The sequence below is a fragment of the Triturus cristatus genome, chromosome 10, assembly GCF_964204655.1.
Source record: "Triturus cristatus chromosome 10, aTriCri1.1, whole genome shotgun sequence".
NCBI classification, from domain to species: Eukaryota; Metazoa; Chordata; class Amphibia; order Caudata; family Salamandridae; genus Triturus; species Triturus cristatus.
This window is the reverse complement of record NC_140593.1, coordinates 880,640,666-880,656,829: the sequence shown is the minus strand read 5'-3', so window position 1 is coordinate 880,656,829 and position 16,164 is coordinate 880,640,666. Positions and strand designations below refer to the sequence as shown.

Genomic DNA, 16,164 nt, shown 5'->3' with positions numbered 1-16,164 from the left:
CTTGGTGATAGTGACCAAAACAAATGTGTATTGTTGCCCAACTCATTGGTACTCATTTAATTGACCTCAGGAGGATGAAAGTCTGAGTGGATCCACCAGTATTCAAACCTCTGGCCTTGGAGTAAACATAGGCCCATGGACTTGATGCATTAGTCTACTGAGGCACCAGAGCTGGCTGTGCCAAGCTCTACCGTCTCAGAGATGAGGTGCCTCCCATGATGGTGGCTGTGGAATTGAGTAGCAGGGCATGGGCAGTTTGAGTAAGTTTCACTGGTGAATGTCGGTACAGGATTTGCTGCCTCTGTGGTTTTCTTGTGTCCAGTGCAAGCTAGTAGCATGGTGGTGGCTTTCTTTCTTTGTAGGGTGGTTGGTCTTCTCGTTAGCCATTTACACGGTCTTGAGTGCGGTACTTTGTGGAGAGTGAGTGGGTATTTGGTTGGGAGCCCATGCATTGCGTACAGCATTGAGCAGACACAATGACAATGAATGACTTCAACCAACTATACCGCATACCCTGAGATGAATACACCATGCAGACGTTGGAGTGTAAAGCCAGTGGTAGCACCCATAATGGGGTAGTGCTTCCTTGGAGCATAGTGCTATTGTATGTTTAAGCGAGTATGTCAAAACAGGGCCCAGCAAGTTAAATTGTGTGGCATCTGAGGCTGATCTCTGAATCAAAGATGGCTTTCACGGATTTTCCTTCTTTTAAAGTAAGATCTCATCTCCTGTCGGCCATCAGTGCAGTATCTTGTCTTTTAGTCATAGGCGGCTGGTCAATTGAGTTGCAACAAAGGTTGGTAGGGGTGTGACTGTAACAGAAGAATTTCTAAATTCTTTATTATACTAGTCTAGCCTTGCCTATTGCTTATTCTGACCTATTTCATGGAGATTGAAGAAGCAGATGAATACGTAGTGGAATCTTGCCTATGCAGAGCATGTTTATGCACCTTGATGCTAGTGTGAAACCCTAGATAAAACTCTGCATGCAGATGTGAAGGCAATCATGGGAAGTAGTTATATTCCATTGCATATTGCAGTCAATATTTCCCATTTATGATTTTGCCTTACCTCGTGACACCGTAGCTGTTTGCAAGACATATTGTTACAAATTCTGGAAAATAAAAAAATAGAGAGCGGACTTTGGGTCCACACGCAGCAGTGACACTCTCACACCACATGGTATTGGCTGTGTTGTTTCTTCTCCTATATAGTGCTTGACCCGCAAAGTGTGAGGGAATAAATTACATCTGAAAAATAGACCCAATCAGTGCTCATTCAATTCTTTATCTCACTTGATTTTTACAGGAAAAATAATTCATGTTTATATATTTTTTTAATTAGGTTTTTAGAATATTTTTGCCAGAACTAACATATTAACATTAACCACCATGACCATTATCACCACCAGTAACACAACAGCCTCTATGCATGTTAGCGTTTGCATACTTTGCTACATGTAAGCGGACCGATTGTCTTTGCTAATGCTTGTTTTTCTTGCAATGTTCCGGAAGTTGACAGCGCATTTTGGATCAGTTGTCATTTGTGTGTATAAAAGGCTATTTTACTATATTTCTGTTAATGCAGTTAATGCAGTTCTATGCATTTCATGAATATTTGCAGTGAAAACAATCTTGAGAGATAAAATGACAAATTAAGGAGAATGTTATTAGTGGGGGTACCTACCACTGGTTTATGAAGGCCACTTAATACCAGATTTTGAGGTAAACCCTTGACAATCAAAATCTGGTGTCAACGTAGGTCCCGGAGGGCCACATCCAGACCACATTTTCAGAATGACCTCATAATTATACATAAAATACAGTTTGATGGAACTCCTTTATGTATTCAGGGTGATCCTGAGAATTTGGCCAGAATCTTAACCTTCCAATGTAAACACCATTATTATAGATTCATTTAGAGTAGGTTTACCTTATGTGGACATTCTGAAAACCTGGCCTGGATTTTGCTCTCCAGGAGCCACTTTGGGCATCCTTAATTGTAAAATATGTATGTTTAGATTCCTTGCATGAAAGTGTCTTAAAATTTGCAGACCGATTTATGGACACCGCTATTGTTCCTCGTTAGGTTGTCTACTCTATAAACTATTTTACTGTGTGTATTTCCCGTTACTTACCTCTGTGCCACTCTGATTTTCTTTTTTCCAGAAAGATCTGCACTACCTGCAGCAGTGGCTGGAGGTGTTTGTGGCGAGCTTTGAGAAGGTCATCGCAGTGCACTCACTGGAACCGAGAAGGTGCGTCTGATCCTACTTTTGGGTGTTGAGTCGGTGTCTTGACAATTTGTGTTTGTAGAGCATTGAGGCCCCCCGCGATGACTGCACTTTATGGACATGTTTTGCTGGCCACATTTGTAGGTTTGTGTTCAATGCTTGTGGGGAAATCACAGATGTTTAGCATTTGCCTACAGAGAGCCTTAACTGTCTTGCAGGTTGAACAGTCATCAATACTGAGACATGACAACATACTGTTACACAAAGTGCAAGCGGTTGCAACTGTTATTTTCTGTTTCGCAATTTGACATGCATGGAATAATGGCGCCAAGCTGTGCCTACATGCTTGTATTAGAGGAATACATTACAATGCTAGCTAATGTTTTGCCTTACCCGTGGCTCCAAAATGCATCTAACATATTGTTATCTGTGTGGTGCTTACTTCTGGAAAAAGTGTAAAAGATGCTGATACAATGGAAGCTATGATTAATTAGGAAGAGAATGTCAATCTAAAGTTGTCGTATAAAACTTTGGGTGTTTGAAATCTTTACACATTTCTAGTGGTCTTCCAGAGTTGTCAGTATAAGACTGTGTACTGCACATGAGTGGTGCAATCAATCAATCAGAGTCTTATAAGAAGTGACTACTCACCCGTGAGGGTCTCAATGCGCTGGGTGGGGATGTTTTGAGGTATGCTGTTTAGTCAAAGAGTCAGGTCTTGAGATCCTTACTGAATTGTGGCAGAGATGGTGATTACCTGAGGTGCAGGGGCTGGGAGTTCTAGGTCTTCACAGCGAGGTAGGAGAAGGATCTTCCTCCAGACGTGGTCTTACGGATTCTTGGAATGGGGGCCAGGGCCAGTTGGGCAGAGCAGAGATGTCTGGTGTGGGTGTAGGAGAGGCAGTGGTTGAGGTATGCAGATCCGGCGTTGTGGAGGGCTTTGAAGGCGTGTGTGAGAAGCTTGAAGGTGATTCTCTTGGTGCAAGAGTTGCTTCCAAAATCTTTTAATCCAAAACCTACAACAGATTGAAATAGGTCGATTGTTTGAGCTAAGAATCCTTCTTGGATTAAAAGTAGCTTTTCTTGCTTTGGCAGGGGACCCAGTTGGAGTCCAGATGACCTCAGGCATAAGACAGTTCCTTTAATCAGAGTAGCCACTTGACCTGGAAAACGACATTGAGGGTCAGTGACACATTCAATATAGTCTCTATGGCCAATTTTGAAAGGAATGAGTAGGTCTATGAGCCTTGGCGTTGCTCATTTTTTGAATTCACACAAATTCTCTGCAGTGCTCTTGGAAATCTCAGAAATTACAGCAATACATATGCTTACCTCAACTTTATCCCGCCAAATGCCTGCAGGTTTAAATTCAAAATCCACATGACTAAGGGAAATTAATATTTGTACAACATTACTGTCCATGATTTCTTATCCATGTTGCCCCACAGGGAATGTGAGGGTGTTGGAACACTTCAACACCATAATCAAATTCTTACATCCAACTTTTATTGGAAAGACTTTCTGAAAATTTAGGGTTAGAAAAAGGCATTGTTAATGTTTGGGATTACGCACAAAGGCTTAACTTTGTATGTTTCCACAGTGATCACCCCGGCCCCCTCCCTGAGCTCTCTCTAGATTTACACTTCCAGAGAATCTGGCCACTTGACGGATTTTCTGTAGTTGTAGGTACAACCTGTTCCTGTAAATGTATTTAAATTTCAAGTCTGTGAATTGAGATCTGTCATTTGCAGCCACAGTATTCTCATTTGGTGGTGGTATAAATTAATTTTAAAGTTGTTCAATTTATGTGGTACCTCAGACTAAGGCCATAAATGACAAGGGAATATAATGGAAACAACAAATCATGTGACTTCTAGTTCCTCAGCCCTCCTATGACACTGAGACACAGGTTACACCTTTTGACCCCCAAATTTAAATTTGGAATATAGAAGGTCTGTAAAATAGGCCCTTGCTTTCTGGAAGTAATATTGAAAGTGTGCTCTAGTTTTTTATTTTTATGTCGGTTTGAGAGACCGGTTCTGTGTACTATGTTAGCCAAAGAGAAAATAGATACCATTTATCTGATCATCTAAAGAAAGTAAAATAGTGATACTTGATTAGGCTAACAAAGTTAGTCTAATTACGGCATTGATTCTTTATCTTGTGCAAATGTGTGTGTGTGTATATATATTATCTACTGGCGGTCGCCAGTAGATAGTTATAGTTAGGACCGTGTTTCCATAGGAAATCTGGAAATTCTATTTTGAATAACTTTGGCGCCGGTTGACGAATCCTCGCGAAATTTTCAAAACTAATGGGGCGCTCCGCTCAGCTCCTACCCTGAAAGTCTCGGGGTGATTCGTCAAGCGGGGGCCGAGAAAAAACGGGTTTCCCAAAACGCGTTTTCCCCATGCATTTTTCCGTAGGACCTTTAGTCGAAGGTACAGCCCGAACGGCTGAACAGAATTACTTGAAATTTGGCAGATAGGTAGTCCCAGGTCAGGGAAGTGCCTTTTGCATGTATGGAGTAAATCTGTTCAGTATTTCCTGAGAAAATTGCAGTTAAAGCACATAAATATCTATAGCCGCGCACCGTGCGCGCACCGTGCGCGGACCCTAACGTGCGCGTGCGTAATTCTGATTGGTGGTTACATGTCAGTCAACATTCGAATCGGTCGAAATCAGGAAGTGTCGGCCGCCATTTTGTTTGTTGTGGGTGCGAGAGTGAAAAATAGAGGTGGCGAACGTGAAAAGGGGGCAGGGTAGAGAGTTCCTGACCCCCTAGCCTTTGTCAGGGGGTCCCTAAAGGACCCCGAAGGGTGAAATTTTTTATTTTTTTTTTATTAAATCGCAGGGTGCGCACACTGTGCGCGCACGGTGAATAACCTTAACAAAAAAAAACATACATATCTTAGCATTTAAAAAACCGTACAAATTCACTTGAAAAACCATAGGTTTCACACACGTTATAGTTAGGAATTAGCATTTAAAAAACCTTGCAAATTCACTTAAAAAACCATAGGTTTCGCACGTTATAGTTAGGTGGACATTTCACTAGTAAAAAACCAATGAAATTCCCCCGTTATAGTTAGGTCAGTTAATTATAACTCGCGCGACCGCCACTCTATCAAAAGGATGATGTCATCAGTGATGTCATGAGTGATGCCACTGACCATATCATGAGTGATGTAATATGTGACGTCATGAGCACTGGATTGCGGGCGCGCGAGTTATAGTTATCTGACCTAACTATAACGGGGGAATTTCATTGTTTTTTTACGAGTGAAATGTCCACCTAACTATAACATGTGTGAAACCTATGGTTTTTTAAGTGAATATATATATATATATATATATATATATATATATATTCTCCATCTTCCACAAAGAAATGCATTCCAGTGCAGGAAAACAATAAGGCAAAAGTTCAGTTCAGCCATCGATCACGGTCAGTCTGAACTTTGAATATGCAACGGTCTCTCGCGACCTTAAGTAACCTTTTGACCTCTAGTGACTTCTAAGCATTGTTTTCACATTTAATATTTGAAAATTAATATCTCGACTCCCACTTTTTGTTTTTTTGGGTGTTTTGATCCTGTTTTACTCAGATAAATATTCTCTATTTTCTAAACCTGCACGGATTCTTTTTGAGGTGTTTTTATTGAGTTACTCTAATTTAAGTGTTGCACAAATACTTTACACATTGTCTCTTAATTCAAGCCGTATTGCTCTGTGCCAAGTTACCAGTGGTGAGCACACGTTAAGTTAGGGTGTGTACTTGACTTACCCTGACTAGAGTGGTTGTCCCTGCTTGAACATGGTGAAAACCTCTGCCAACTAGAGAACTGTGAGCGGTTGGGAAGAATAACGCAGCACACGGCGTTTGGTTAACGAAGGTTTTATTCTCAAGGGGAAAGTGGTGCGCTTGGTATCCAGTTTGCGATCCCAACCGGTCCCTAGGGGGGGTCTTGAGATAGTCTCTGTCCTTGGCCTCAGGGGATGGTTCCACTTGCTTCTCTCTTGGGGAAGGATACACTCTTCTCCCGTGCGTGATGTTTCGCCAACTCCCAGCGGCAGCCGCCCCAACACAGGAAGAAACAAAGAACAAAGGCGGGGGTCAGTACGACGCTCAAATTGACCTCTGGTCAAAGGGCCCGGGGAGGTGAAGGGGACACTCCGGTGCTCAGGTGAATTTAACTAAACAGTATCCAACTCGACCGGTGTGAGAACAAGAGAGGAAGTGCAAGTGAAGGGGGGGGGGGGTGAACAAAAGAAGTTAGAGATAGTCGAGGCGGCGAGAAGCCCCGGTGTTACTTCGTAGCCTTCTCCCGCCTCCCGACCCAGCCCGTGAAACGGTCACGTACCTGGGTCAGCCACGCTCCTTCCTGGGCGCGGCTCGGCGATGCGTAGGTGCGGAGTACTCCTGTCTCCGACTTATCCTCCTTCGACGGCGTCCCTCTCGTCTCCTTGCTTCTCTCGTCTTCAGCACTCCGCTCGACTGCTCCACTCGCTCTCACTTCTCCCGCTCCGGTGTAGCCACACACCATAGCTCGGTCTTCCTCCGTCTTTATTGGGTGTGCGAGTTCCTCGTCATCAAAAGGGGCGTGGTTACCAGAAGGAGATCCCCAGTTAAAGGGGTATACGTCCGTATCGGCGTCTCCTGCTGTTGTCGTCCACTCGTTTTCCTGTGAATCACAAAAGATACTGTCCGTGATGTCTCGTGCCTCCCACCAGTCGGCCCCTTGTATACTGTTGCAGCGGCTCTCCTCGTGACAAGAACCCTTTGTAATAATATATTTTATTATGTAAGGGAAACCTAACTGATTAACTGCATTTTAGCTTTAGGGAGTGGCTCTGGAGTATTAAAAAATCATGAGGCCTAAGGCTGAGTGGTTCGTAAATGCCATAAGAATCCAGGGAAGGCTTTAAAGGAACATATAACGCAAGTTACCCAGTATGTGTAATTTTATATTTCCTGTTTATTTTGGTGCAGGTAGCATGAAAACAATGTTTTTTTTCAAATAGGCAAGAGTTAATTGAAAATAGTAAGTGGAATACTTGTCTATACTATTTGAGTGTCTGTAGTGAAAATAGGATAAACTTATATGAATATGTAGTTACACTTGCAGTGATTCAGACAAAACAGTCCTTGCTTTCTTAAAAGTACTTTCTGGCTATAAAAATCAATGATTGTTGAAGCTACAACAGAGCTAGTGTTAGACTTGTCCGCCTTTGAATGGCCTTCCCTGAAACGTTTTGCCTTACTCCTCCATTTTTGCTGATCTCGTTTTTGGTGGCCATAGGACTCTGTGCACTTTAACAATATTAACCAGTGCTAAAGTGCTTGTGTGTCTCCTTCATACATGGTGAAATTGGATTACACCCACTTTGCACATTTAATTTACTTGTAAGCCCCTAGTCAAGTGGTACCATAAGTACTCAGGGCCCTGAAATTACATGCTATAAATGGGCTTGCAGCACTCTTTGTGACACCTGCTTAAGGAGTTTTTAAACATGTTTCAGGCCTGCCATTGCTGCTTGTCTGTGCGTGACCAGATGACCACAGTTGGCGCTTTGTACTTGTAGGCACTATTTTTACCCAAACCTTTAAAGTTGCATACGTCAGGTTGTACTGATTGGATTTTTGTTGTTTTGGTACCAAATAATTTATTACATTTTACTCTATTTTTCTGAATTGGTGTGAGATTTTTCTTGAGTTGTGTTTTCACTTTATTACTGTTTGAAGTGCTGCATAAATACTTGACACATTGCCTCTAAGTTAAGCCTGACTGCTTTGTGCCAAGCTGCCAGAGGATTAATCACAGGTTAATATGGGGTTTGCTTGTTACTTCACCCTGACAGACATTGTGGCTGCTGCTTGAGCCCCTCAACCTGTAAGCCAATTTCCAACAGCTAGTACTGGACAATAAGAATCTTCAGGTTTTGATGAGCTTTCACAAATAGATTGCTAATCAAACTATGATCAGTGGTTAACCTTGGACATGCTTGAAGCTTCTTCTACAGTGTGGAGCTGATAATGGGTTGTAGCACAGTGGAGAAGTAAGGAGTAGGAGAGCAGTATATCGTGATGCACTTCGTTTATTGTGGAGGCATAAACGGGCAAGTGGAACAATCTCTTGTCACAATTAAAGCCATAAATTGTAAGTCTCGGCAAGTCTCTCTCTCGAGTTCCTTCCCCGGAGGGATCTACGTCTGGCTTCCTTCCTCAGCCTTGTCACACCAAAGGGAAAAGATGCGTCTTGTAGACTTGGCAATCCGCCGGTGGTTTCCCCAAAAGAGAAAAGAAAACAAGAAACCATATAAAGGCCGTCGTTTAGCGGCACACTGTTCTTGGGAAGGGGAAGTGAGGGAACACCAGATATCTAGCCCTGCACCGAGTCTGTGCAAAAGGATTGAGGTAGGGGTAGTGTTGTGCTCGGGGATCCTAGGTTATGGGGTACTAGGGCTCTCCCGTTTGGCTCCCCGCCTCACCCCTTGGCTCCCGCCCCGTACTGGCGTATTCCAGAGAGCCCCTAGGGTCCCCCGTACCTTGTCAAGCCATGCCCCTCCAGGGACATGGCTCGCGTGCTGGCGGTACCGGATGAGGTCCGGCTCCCTTCTTTCGGCTGGTCCCTCGGTCCCCAGCGGAGTCCTCCGGTCGACGTCGCGGACCTCCTGAACCTCGGGGTCGGCTTCCTCGTCCCAGGCATGCGGCGGTATCCACCAGGTCTGGATCGCTTCGGTTGCTCCTCTTCTCCCCGTCGCTCCCCGCGTTGTCTCCTCTTCTCCTCCGTCTTCCGGGTTTTGAAGACCCGCCTCTGGGTCATGTGACCGGGTCAGCTGTTCGTCCTCCTCCTGACGTCGTACCCTGGAGTTAAAGGGGACGATGTCTGATGGGTCCGTTCCCGGCTGTAAAAGGAGACAAGGAGAGAGGTAAGCGGGAAATGGGTCCTCCTGCGGTTCGTCCGGGGACGGTCCGTCACACATCCCTTCCCCAGCATGTTCCCGATCGGGGAACAGAGGGACGCGGGAGAGGAAGTCCGCGTTCCCGTTGTCCACCCCCTTCCGATGTCTGACCTCGAAGGAGAAGGGTTGCAGGGAAAGGAACCAGCGCAGGATACGAGGATTCTGCCCCTTGTTGCGGCTCATCCACAGTAAGGGGGCATGGTCTGTATAAAGTATGAAGTGGGAGCCTTCCAAGTAATACCGCAGTTTATCAATAGCCCATTTCAGAGCCAGGCATTCTTTCTCGATGACAGGGTATCGCTGTTCCCTCGGGAACAACTTGCGACTGAGAAAGATGATGGGATGCTCCACATTGGTGGCGGACAGTTGGGACAAGACAGCCCCCAACCCGTGCTCTGAAGCATCAGTGTGTAAGATGAATGGTTTGGTGAAGTCAGGTGAGTGGAGCACCGGGCTGGAGGTTATGGCTTGTTTCAGGAGGTGGAAGGCGTGCAGGACAGCTGGAGAGGGTTGCTTGAGAGCAGAGGGAGGTGTCCCTTTCTGGAGGAGGTTTGTGAGGGGAGAGGCGATCTCCGAGTATTGGGGTATGAACCTCCTGTAATAACCAAGGAGACCTAAAAACGCCCTCACTTCCTTCCGTGTCTGGGGAATGGGTGTCTCAGTGATGGCCCTGACTTTTTCCACCTGGGGTTCTATAAGGCCTTCTCCCAACAGATATCCCAAATACTTGACTTTCTGGAACCCTACAGTTGATTTTTTTGCGTTGACATGCAACCCTGCGTGCTCCAAGGCCTGTAGGACACTTTCTAGGTGTAGGAGATGTGTCTCCCAGGAGGGACTGAAAACTACAATATCGTCTAGGTATGCGGAGCAGTAGGGTTGATGCCCTGCTAGAACTTTATTCATAAGCCGCTGGAAGGTGGCAGGTGCCCCATGCAGTCCGAAGGGTAAGACGGTGAACTCGTAGAGGCCCAAGGGTGTAGAAAAGGCGGTTTTCTCGCGATCCTCCGGTCTGAGGGGGACCTGCCAATATCCTTTGGTTAGATCGATAGTGGTGATGTATTGTGCGGTTCCGAGCCTCTCTATCAGTTCGTCTATGCGTGGAAGGGGATAGGCGTCACACTTGGAGATCGCATTGACCGCCCGGAAATCCATGCAAAACCGGACCGAACCGTCCGGTTTAGGGACTAACACAATTGGGGAGGACCAGTCGCTTTGTGAGGGTTGGATGACCTTTAACTCGAGCATATTCTCTACCTCCTTGCGTATGGCCTCCCGTCTGGCTGCAGGTATGCGATAAGGTTTGAGGCGTACCCGTTTCCCGGGGACGGTGTCTATACGGTGCTCAGCCAGACTAGTTTTCCCAGGACGATCAGAAAAGAGGTGTGAATATTGGTGTAGAACCCTGTGTAGGGAGGTTTTTTGTTCTGTCAAGAGGTCGGGGTTCACCACTAGTTGATCTAGGGTGGAGGCATCGCCCGTAAGGGGTTCGATAGAATGGATCTCCTTGGGGAGAGGTCCTAGCCACTTCTTCAGGAGATTAATGTGGTACAATTGGGCACGACGGGGTGTGATTTGGATTCGGTAGGTGGTAAGCCCAACCTTCTCCAGGATCTTAAAGGGGCCTTGCCATTCGGACCGAACCTTAGAGAGGGAAGAAGGCAACAGGACCAGGACCCAGTCCCCTTTCTCAAGGACCCTCCATTTTTTCCCTTTATCATAGACCGTTTGTTGTTTTCGCTGAGCCTTTTCAAGGTTGGAGTCGGCGAATTCCCTGAGTTTTCCTAGCTTAGCGCGCAGTCTCCGGGTATAGTCAAGAAAGGTCCGGGTCTCCTCTTCCGTCTCGTGCTCCCAACTTTCCTTGGTTATCTCCAAGAGACTGCGTGGTTCTCTCCCATATAAGAGTTGAAACGGGGAACACCCTAGGCTGTCTTGGGGTTGGCTTCGGATGGCATACAGGGCCAGGGGGAGAAGGAGGTCCCATTCTCTGCCCTCTACTGTCAAGAGTTTTTTTAAGGTCAGCTTTAACGTGGCGTTGTAGCGCTCGCACACCGGGTGATAGACCGATGTTTTTAAGTGTGCGATGTCTAAGGTCTTGCAGATTTGCTTCATTAGCCGAGACACAAAAGGTGTTCCTTGGTCCGTTAATATTTCCCTGGGGATCCCTACGCGAGAAAACAACTCTATCAGTTTGGTGCTGATATTCTGGGTAGTAGGGGTCCTTAGGGGAAAGGCCTCGGGGTATCTGGTAGCGTAGTCGACGACTACTAAGGCGTACAAGCAACCGTTCTTGGCGCGTGGCAGAGGCCCTATGAGATCCATCGCTACCCTCTCAAAGGGTCGGCCTATGATTGGTAGCGGTTGTAAGGGGACACCCGGGGGCCGGTAAGGGTTTTTCCATTGACATACCTCGCATTCGCGACAATATTTTGTAACTTGAGAAAAGATTCCTGGCCAATAGAAATGCTGCAAAATCATCTGCGTGGTTTTCTGTGCCCCCCTATGTCCGGCTAGTAAGTGAGTGTGAGCGTAAAACAGTACTTGCTCTCGGAAGTTTTGGGGAACTAGTAGCTGCAGCATCCCGCCCTTTTCTCCCTGTCTATGCAAGAGGTCCTTTTCTATGATGAACCTGGGGTACACGATAGGAGAGTTGGGTTGTATTTCTTTGGCCTGAGTCCAAGCATTCTGAAGGGTGGGGTCATTCAGCTGACAGAACCGAAAGCTACCATCCTGAAGCCACGGCCCCTGGGTTAGTAATGATGAGGGAATTTGACTCCGAAGACCAGGATCTTGTACACGGCACCTTAGAAGAGAAAGAAAGTCCGGGTTGTCTTGGCCTACAATCATTTCCTCAGGGAGGGAAGGGACTATACCCAACTTAGCGTTCAACACCCTCCCACTGGGTAGTCTGACGGGGATCGTAGAGAGGGGATAGACCTTGACATCTCCGTGTACACATCTGATGGGGACAGTTTCCGTATGAGAGGGATCTAATGGAGGCAAGATGGAGGTGCGAATGACAGACTGGCGGCAGCCTGAGTCTAACAGCGCTTTTACGGGGGTTTTGTTCACAGTCACACGTACATAAAAGGCTGGACCCAGTTCGTCTGCGTACAGGATGGGACGGGGAAGGTAGCTCACATCCATTGGCTCATCTGTTACCTTCCTCCGTGGGCAAAGCCGGGCGATGTGGCCCCACTCCCCACAATCGAAACACTGTGGACCTTTTGACGAGAGAGGTTCGGGACGGTACTGTCGAGGTCTGGGTGGGGGTTCGGGCCCGAGTCGAGGTGTTTTTTTCTCAGGTTTCGGTTGAGTAGTAGGGGTACGAGAGGATTTCTCGTTTTCCCAGGGGTAGGAACGGGGCTGCGCCCGGTAATATGACGTGGCCATAGTAACTGCTTCTTCTGGGGACAATCCTGAATGTTGTTTTAACCACCTTTGTATGGGATAAGGTAGGGCTTCAAGGAACTGTTCCAAATAGACCTGCTCCATGATCTCCTCTTTACTGTGTAGGTCCGGTCTGAGCCATTTGTCTGCGGCTGCCTTTAGCTTGAAGTAGAAAGTCTTGGGGTTATCGGCTCCGGACCAACGCTCCTTCCTAAAGCGGACCCGATACGCCTCAGGATCTAAGCCCAAGTGGTCCAACACGACCCGTTTTATTTCAAGATATGGTGTGTTACCATGGGGGTTGGCCACCTGGTAGGCGGCTTGGGCTTCTCCCGTGAGTAACGGGGCCAAAAAGAAGGGCCACTTAACTTCGGGCCACCCTGACGCGCGTGCGGCCCTCTCGAAATTCAACAAGAAGGAATCCGGATCTTCCCCAGGCTGATACTTCTGGAGGGAGACGTGTGGGCCAGTGCCTGCCTTGTTTTGCAATTGTACAACCAACTCTTGTCGGTCGTCAGCCACCTTCTGAAGCCGCTCCACTTGCCCTGCCATACTGTCCTTGAACATGGTCCTATCAGCTTGGGCGGATGTCATCTGTTTTTCAACGGCCCACTCCAGCTTCTCCTGGCCGCGGATTAATTGCTGTATTAAGTTCTCCATGGTGGGGGCGTTATGAAGAATCCCACTTCTGACACCACGTGTAGCACAGTGGAGAAGTAAGGAGTAGGAGAGCAGTATATCGTGGTGCACTTCGTTTATTGTGGAGGCATAAACGGGCAAGTGGAACAATCTCTTGTCACAATTAAAGCCATAAATTGTAAGTCTCGGCAAGTCTCTCTCTCGAGTTCCTTCCCCGGAGGGATCTACGTCTGGCTTCCTTCCTCAGCCTTGTCACACCAAAGGGAAAAGATGCGTCTTGTAGACTTGGCAATCCGCCGGTGGTTTCCCCAAAAGAGAAAAGAAAACAAGAAACCATATAAAGGCCGTCGTTTAGCGGCACACTGTTCTTGGGAAGGGGAAGTGAGGGAACACCAGATATCTAGCCCTGCACCGAGTCTGTGCAAAAGGATTGAGGTAGGGGTAGTGTTGTGCTCGGGGATCCTAGGTTATGGGGTACTAGGGCTCTCCCGTTTGGCTCCCCGCCTCACCCCTTGGCTCCCGCCCCGTACTGGCGTATTCCAGAGAGCCCCTAGGGTCCCCCGTACCTTGTCAAGCCATGCCCCTCCAGGGACATGGCTCGCGTGCTGGCGGTACCGGATGAGGTCCGGCTCCCTTCTTTCGGCTGGTCCCTCGGTCCCCAGCGGAGTCCTCCGGTCGACGTCGTGGACCTCCTGAACCTCGGGGTCGGCTTCCTCGTCCCAGGCATGCGGCGGTATCCACCAGGTCTGGATCGCTTCGGTTGCTCCTCTTCTCCCCGTCGCTCCCCGCGTTGTCTCCTCTTCTCCTCCGTCTTCCGGGTTTTGAAGACCCGCCTCTGGGTCATGTGACCGGGTCAGCTGTTCGTCCTCCTCCTGACGTCGTACCCTGGAGTTAAAGGGGACGATGTCTGATGGATCCGTTCCCGGCTGTAAAAGGAGACAAGGAGAGAGGTAAGCGGGAAATGGGTCCTCCTGCGGTTCGTCCGGGGACGGTCCGTCACATGGGTCCAGATTGCAATTTGAAAGTTCCAGTTTTACTCCAGACTACCAATTAAATAATAGGCAATGGTGAGGCAAATGTTGTCATTATGATGTAATTTCTGCACATGCTGTAACATATTTCACAATCCCTGTGTAGTTTGGGTTTTTATTTCACTGCCTATTTTTTCAATAATAGCATTCAAGAATGTTTTTTGAATATAGGTGTGTGTGTGTATATACAGCTTTTGGCCAGCTCTCTTCATCGATTGGGCTGTTGAAGTGCCATTCATATTTGACTTCCTCACGCACTGGCGTAATGAAACTTGAGGGCCCCCATGCAAGGTAGGTGGAGAGGCCCCTTCCAGACTCACCCGGGAGCTCCGGCCAGAGTACTGTGCTTAGGGGTCCCCCGCACCGCGAGGGCTGCGGGGCCTGTGTTACGCCACTGTTGCACACCAGCGTACGCAACATGGGACAGTGGATAAACCCATTTTAGCCTTAGCCTCTATTCACTGTGAGTGATGGAATTTTACCTTGTAAACATGTGCGCATCTGTACAAAAGGTAGTCCACTTCAGTGCCATGGTGGGATGGCCAAAGTCTGTATTAATTTCATGTATTTTCTTTAATATTTTTTAATTTATTTTTCGCTGGGCAATTATTTATTTTTTGCACATCTATTCATGCCACATTCAGATAGTGCCACCTTTCGTTTTTAAACTTTTAGAGCCTGTTATCAAAGTTTGTTTAATACATAACTTGCATGCCAAGGCCAGCCATGTTGGCTTTGCCAATACTTGTTGTTTTGCTCTTTTTTGCTTTGTATACTGGCAGCCATGTTGGGTTATGGCTATTTCGGAACACTTTGTTACAAATGGGCATTTAGTTGGTCAATAAATCTGAGTGAGGCAGATTATATGATTTGCCGTCATTAAAGGTAAATACAAGGGAAGGTGAGATTAAACAACAGAAACCCCTGGGTGAGGTAAAGGGGCATATAGCCACACAGGACTGGGGAATTGGGGGAAAGGTACTTTCTCATTTATTTATTCTAACTATGGGCGTTAAAGTAGTCTAACTGCCTTGACTCCTGGCATTAGGATCATAGTAGCTGCATTATGGGTTCTTCTTGGCATCTTGGTCCTGAGTCGGGAGGGCACCCCAGTGCACATTGCTTTACAACAATCTGTTCGGACATGGGTCTCATCAAAGTTGTGGGTTATGTCTCTCGCGTTGTTGTTTGGCTTGTGACATGAAATAGTTTGTTTGTGGTGTACGTCACCGTTTGTTTTCTAAAATAAAAACCCATGTTTTCTTAACTTAAGCCACCAATGCTAGCAGAGTTTAAGGCGTGTGTTTTGCAGAAGGGTCACTTTTGTGTTGAACACATTTGAAGTTAGCCAGCAGTGTTTCCACCAAACCAGTGACGTTGGCTCAGAACTGTAAATGGCCGCCAAGAGGCCGACAATGCTTCCTTCAGTGGGCATTTGTAAATATGTTACAGACGTTTGTTTATGAAGACTGTTGGACTCCACAAAGGTGTAAAAAGGGTATGTTTTCAGGCCATACTAAAACTGCAGCTGGCAACTGTTCCTGGCGGATGGTTCAGGACAACATCCAAGACTGAAGATTACACAACTTCCTTTGATTTGATGAAACAAGGAGCAGCTGAGAAGCCACACTGTGTGTAGCAAAGGGACTGAACAAATATTAACCTTGATAATCTTACTTTTGATAATATACTCTCGCCTCTTCACAGATTCATTCTTTCTTCGGCTTCCTATTGGAGTCGCACACTTTCTTCTCCCATTGTTTTCTCTTTGCTACCACAAGAGCTTGGCTGACTGCACTTTCTCTGCACCCTCTGTAAGGTTTCGAGTTGAAGTTCTTAACTGATTAGAATTGCGTGAAACTGTTCCATATAACACATGCATGCATCACAGATGTTGTGCACAAC

The 16,164-nt window shown here is 46.7% G+C and overlaps 1 protein-coding gene across 6 annotated transcripts in view; it reads left to right on the top strand.

Annotated features, from left to right (window-relative positions):
- NBEAL2 (neurobeachin like 2) overlaps positions 1-16,164 on the top strand; it is a 737,578-nt gene that overhangs the window by 272,802 nt on the left and 448,612 nt on the right. For all 6 annotated transcript variants that reach the window (XM_085628557.1, XM_085628556.1, XM_085628554.1 and 3 more), the window contains exon 2: positions 2,169-2,257. In XM_085628557.1, the coding sequence (XP_085484683.1) occupies positions 2,169-2,257 (89 nt within the window). The remainder of the gene's footprint in view (positions 1-2,168; positions 2,258-16,164) is intronic.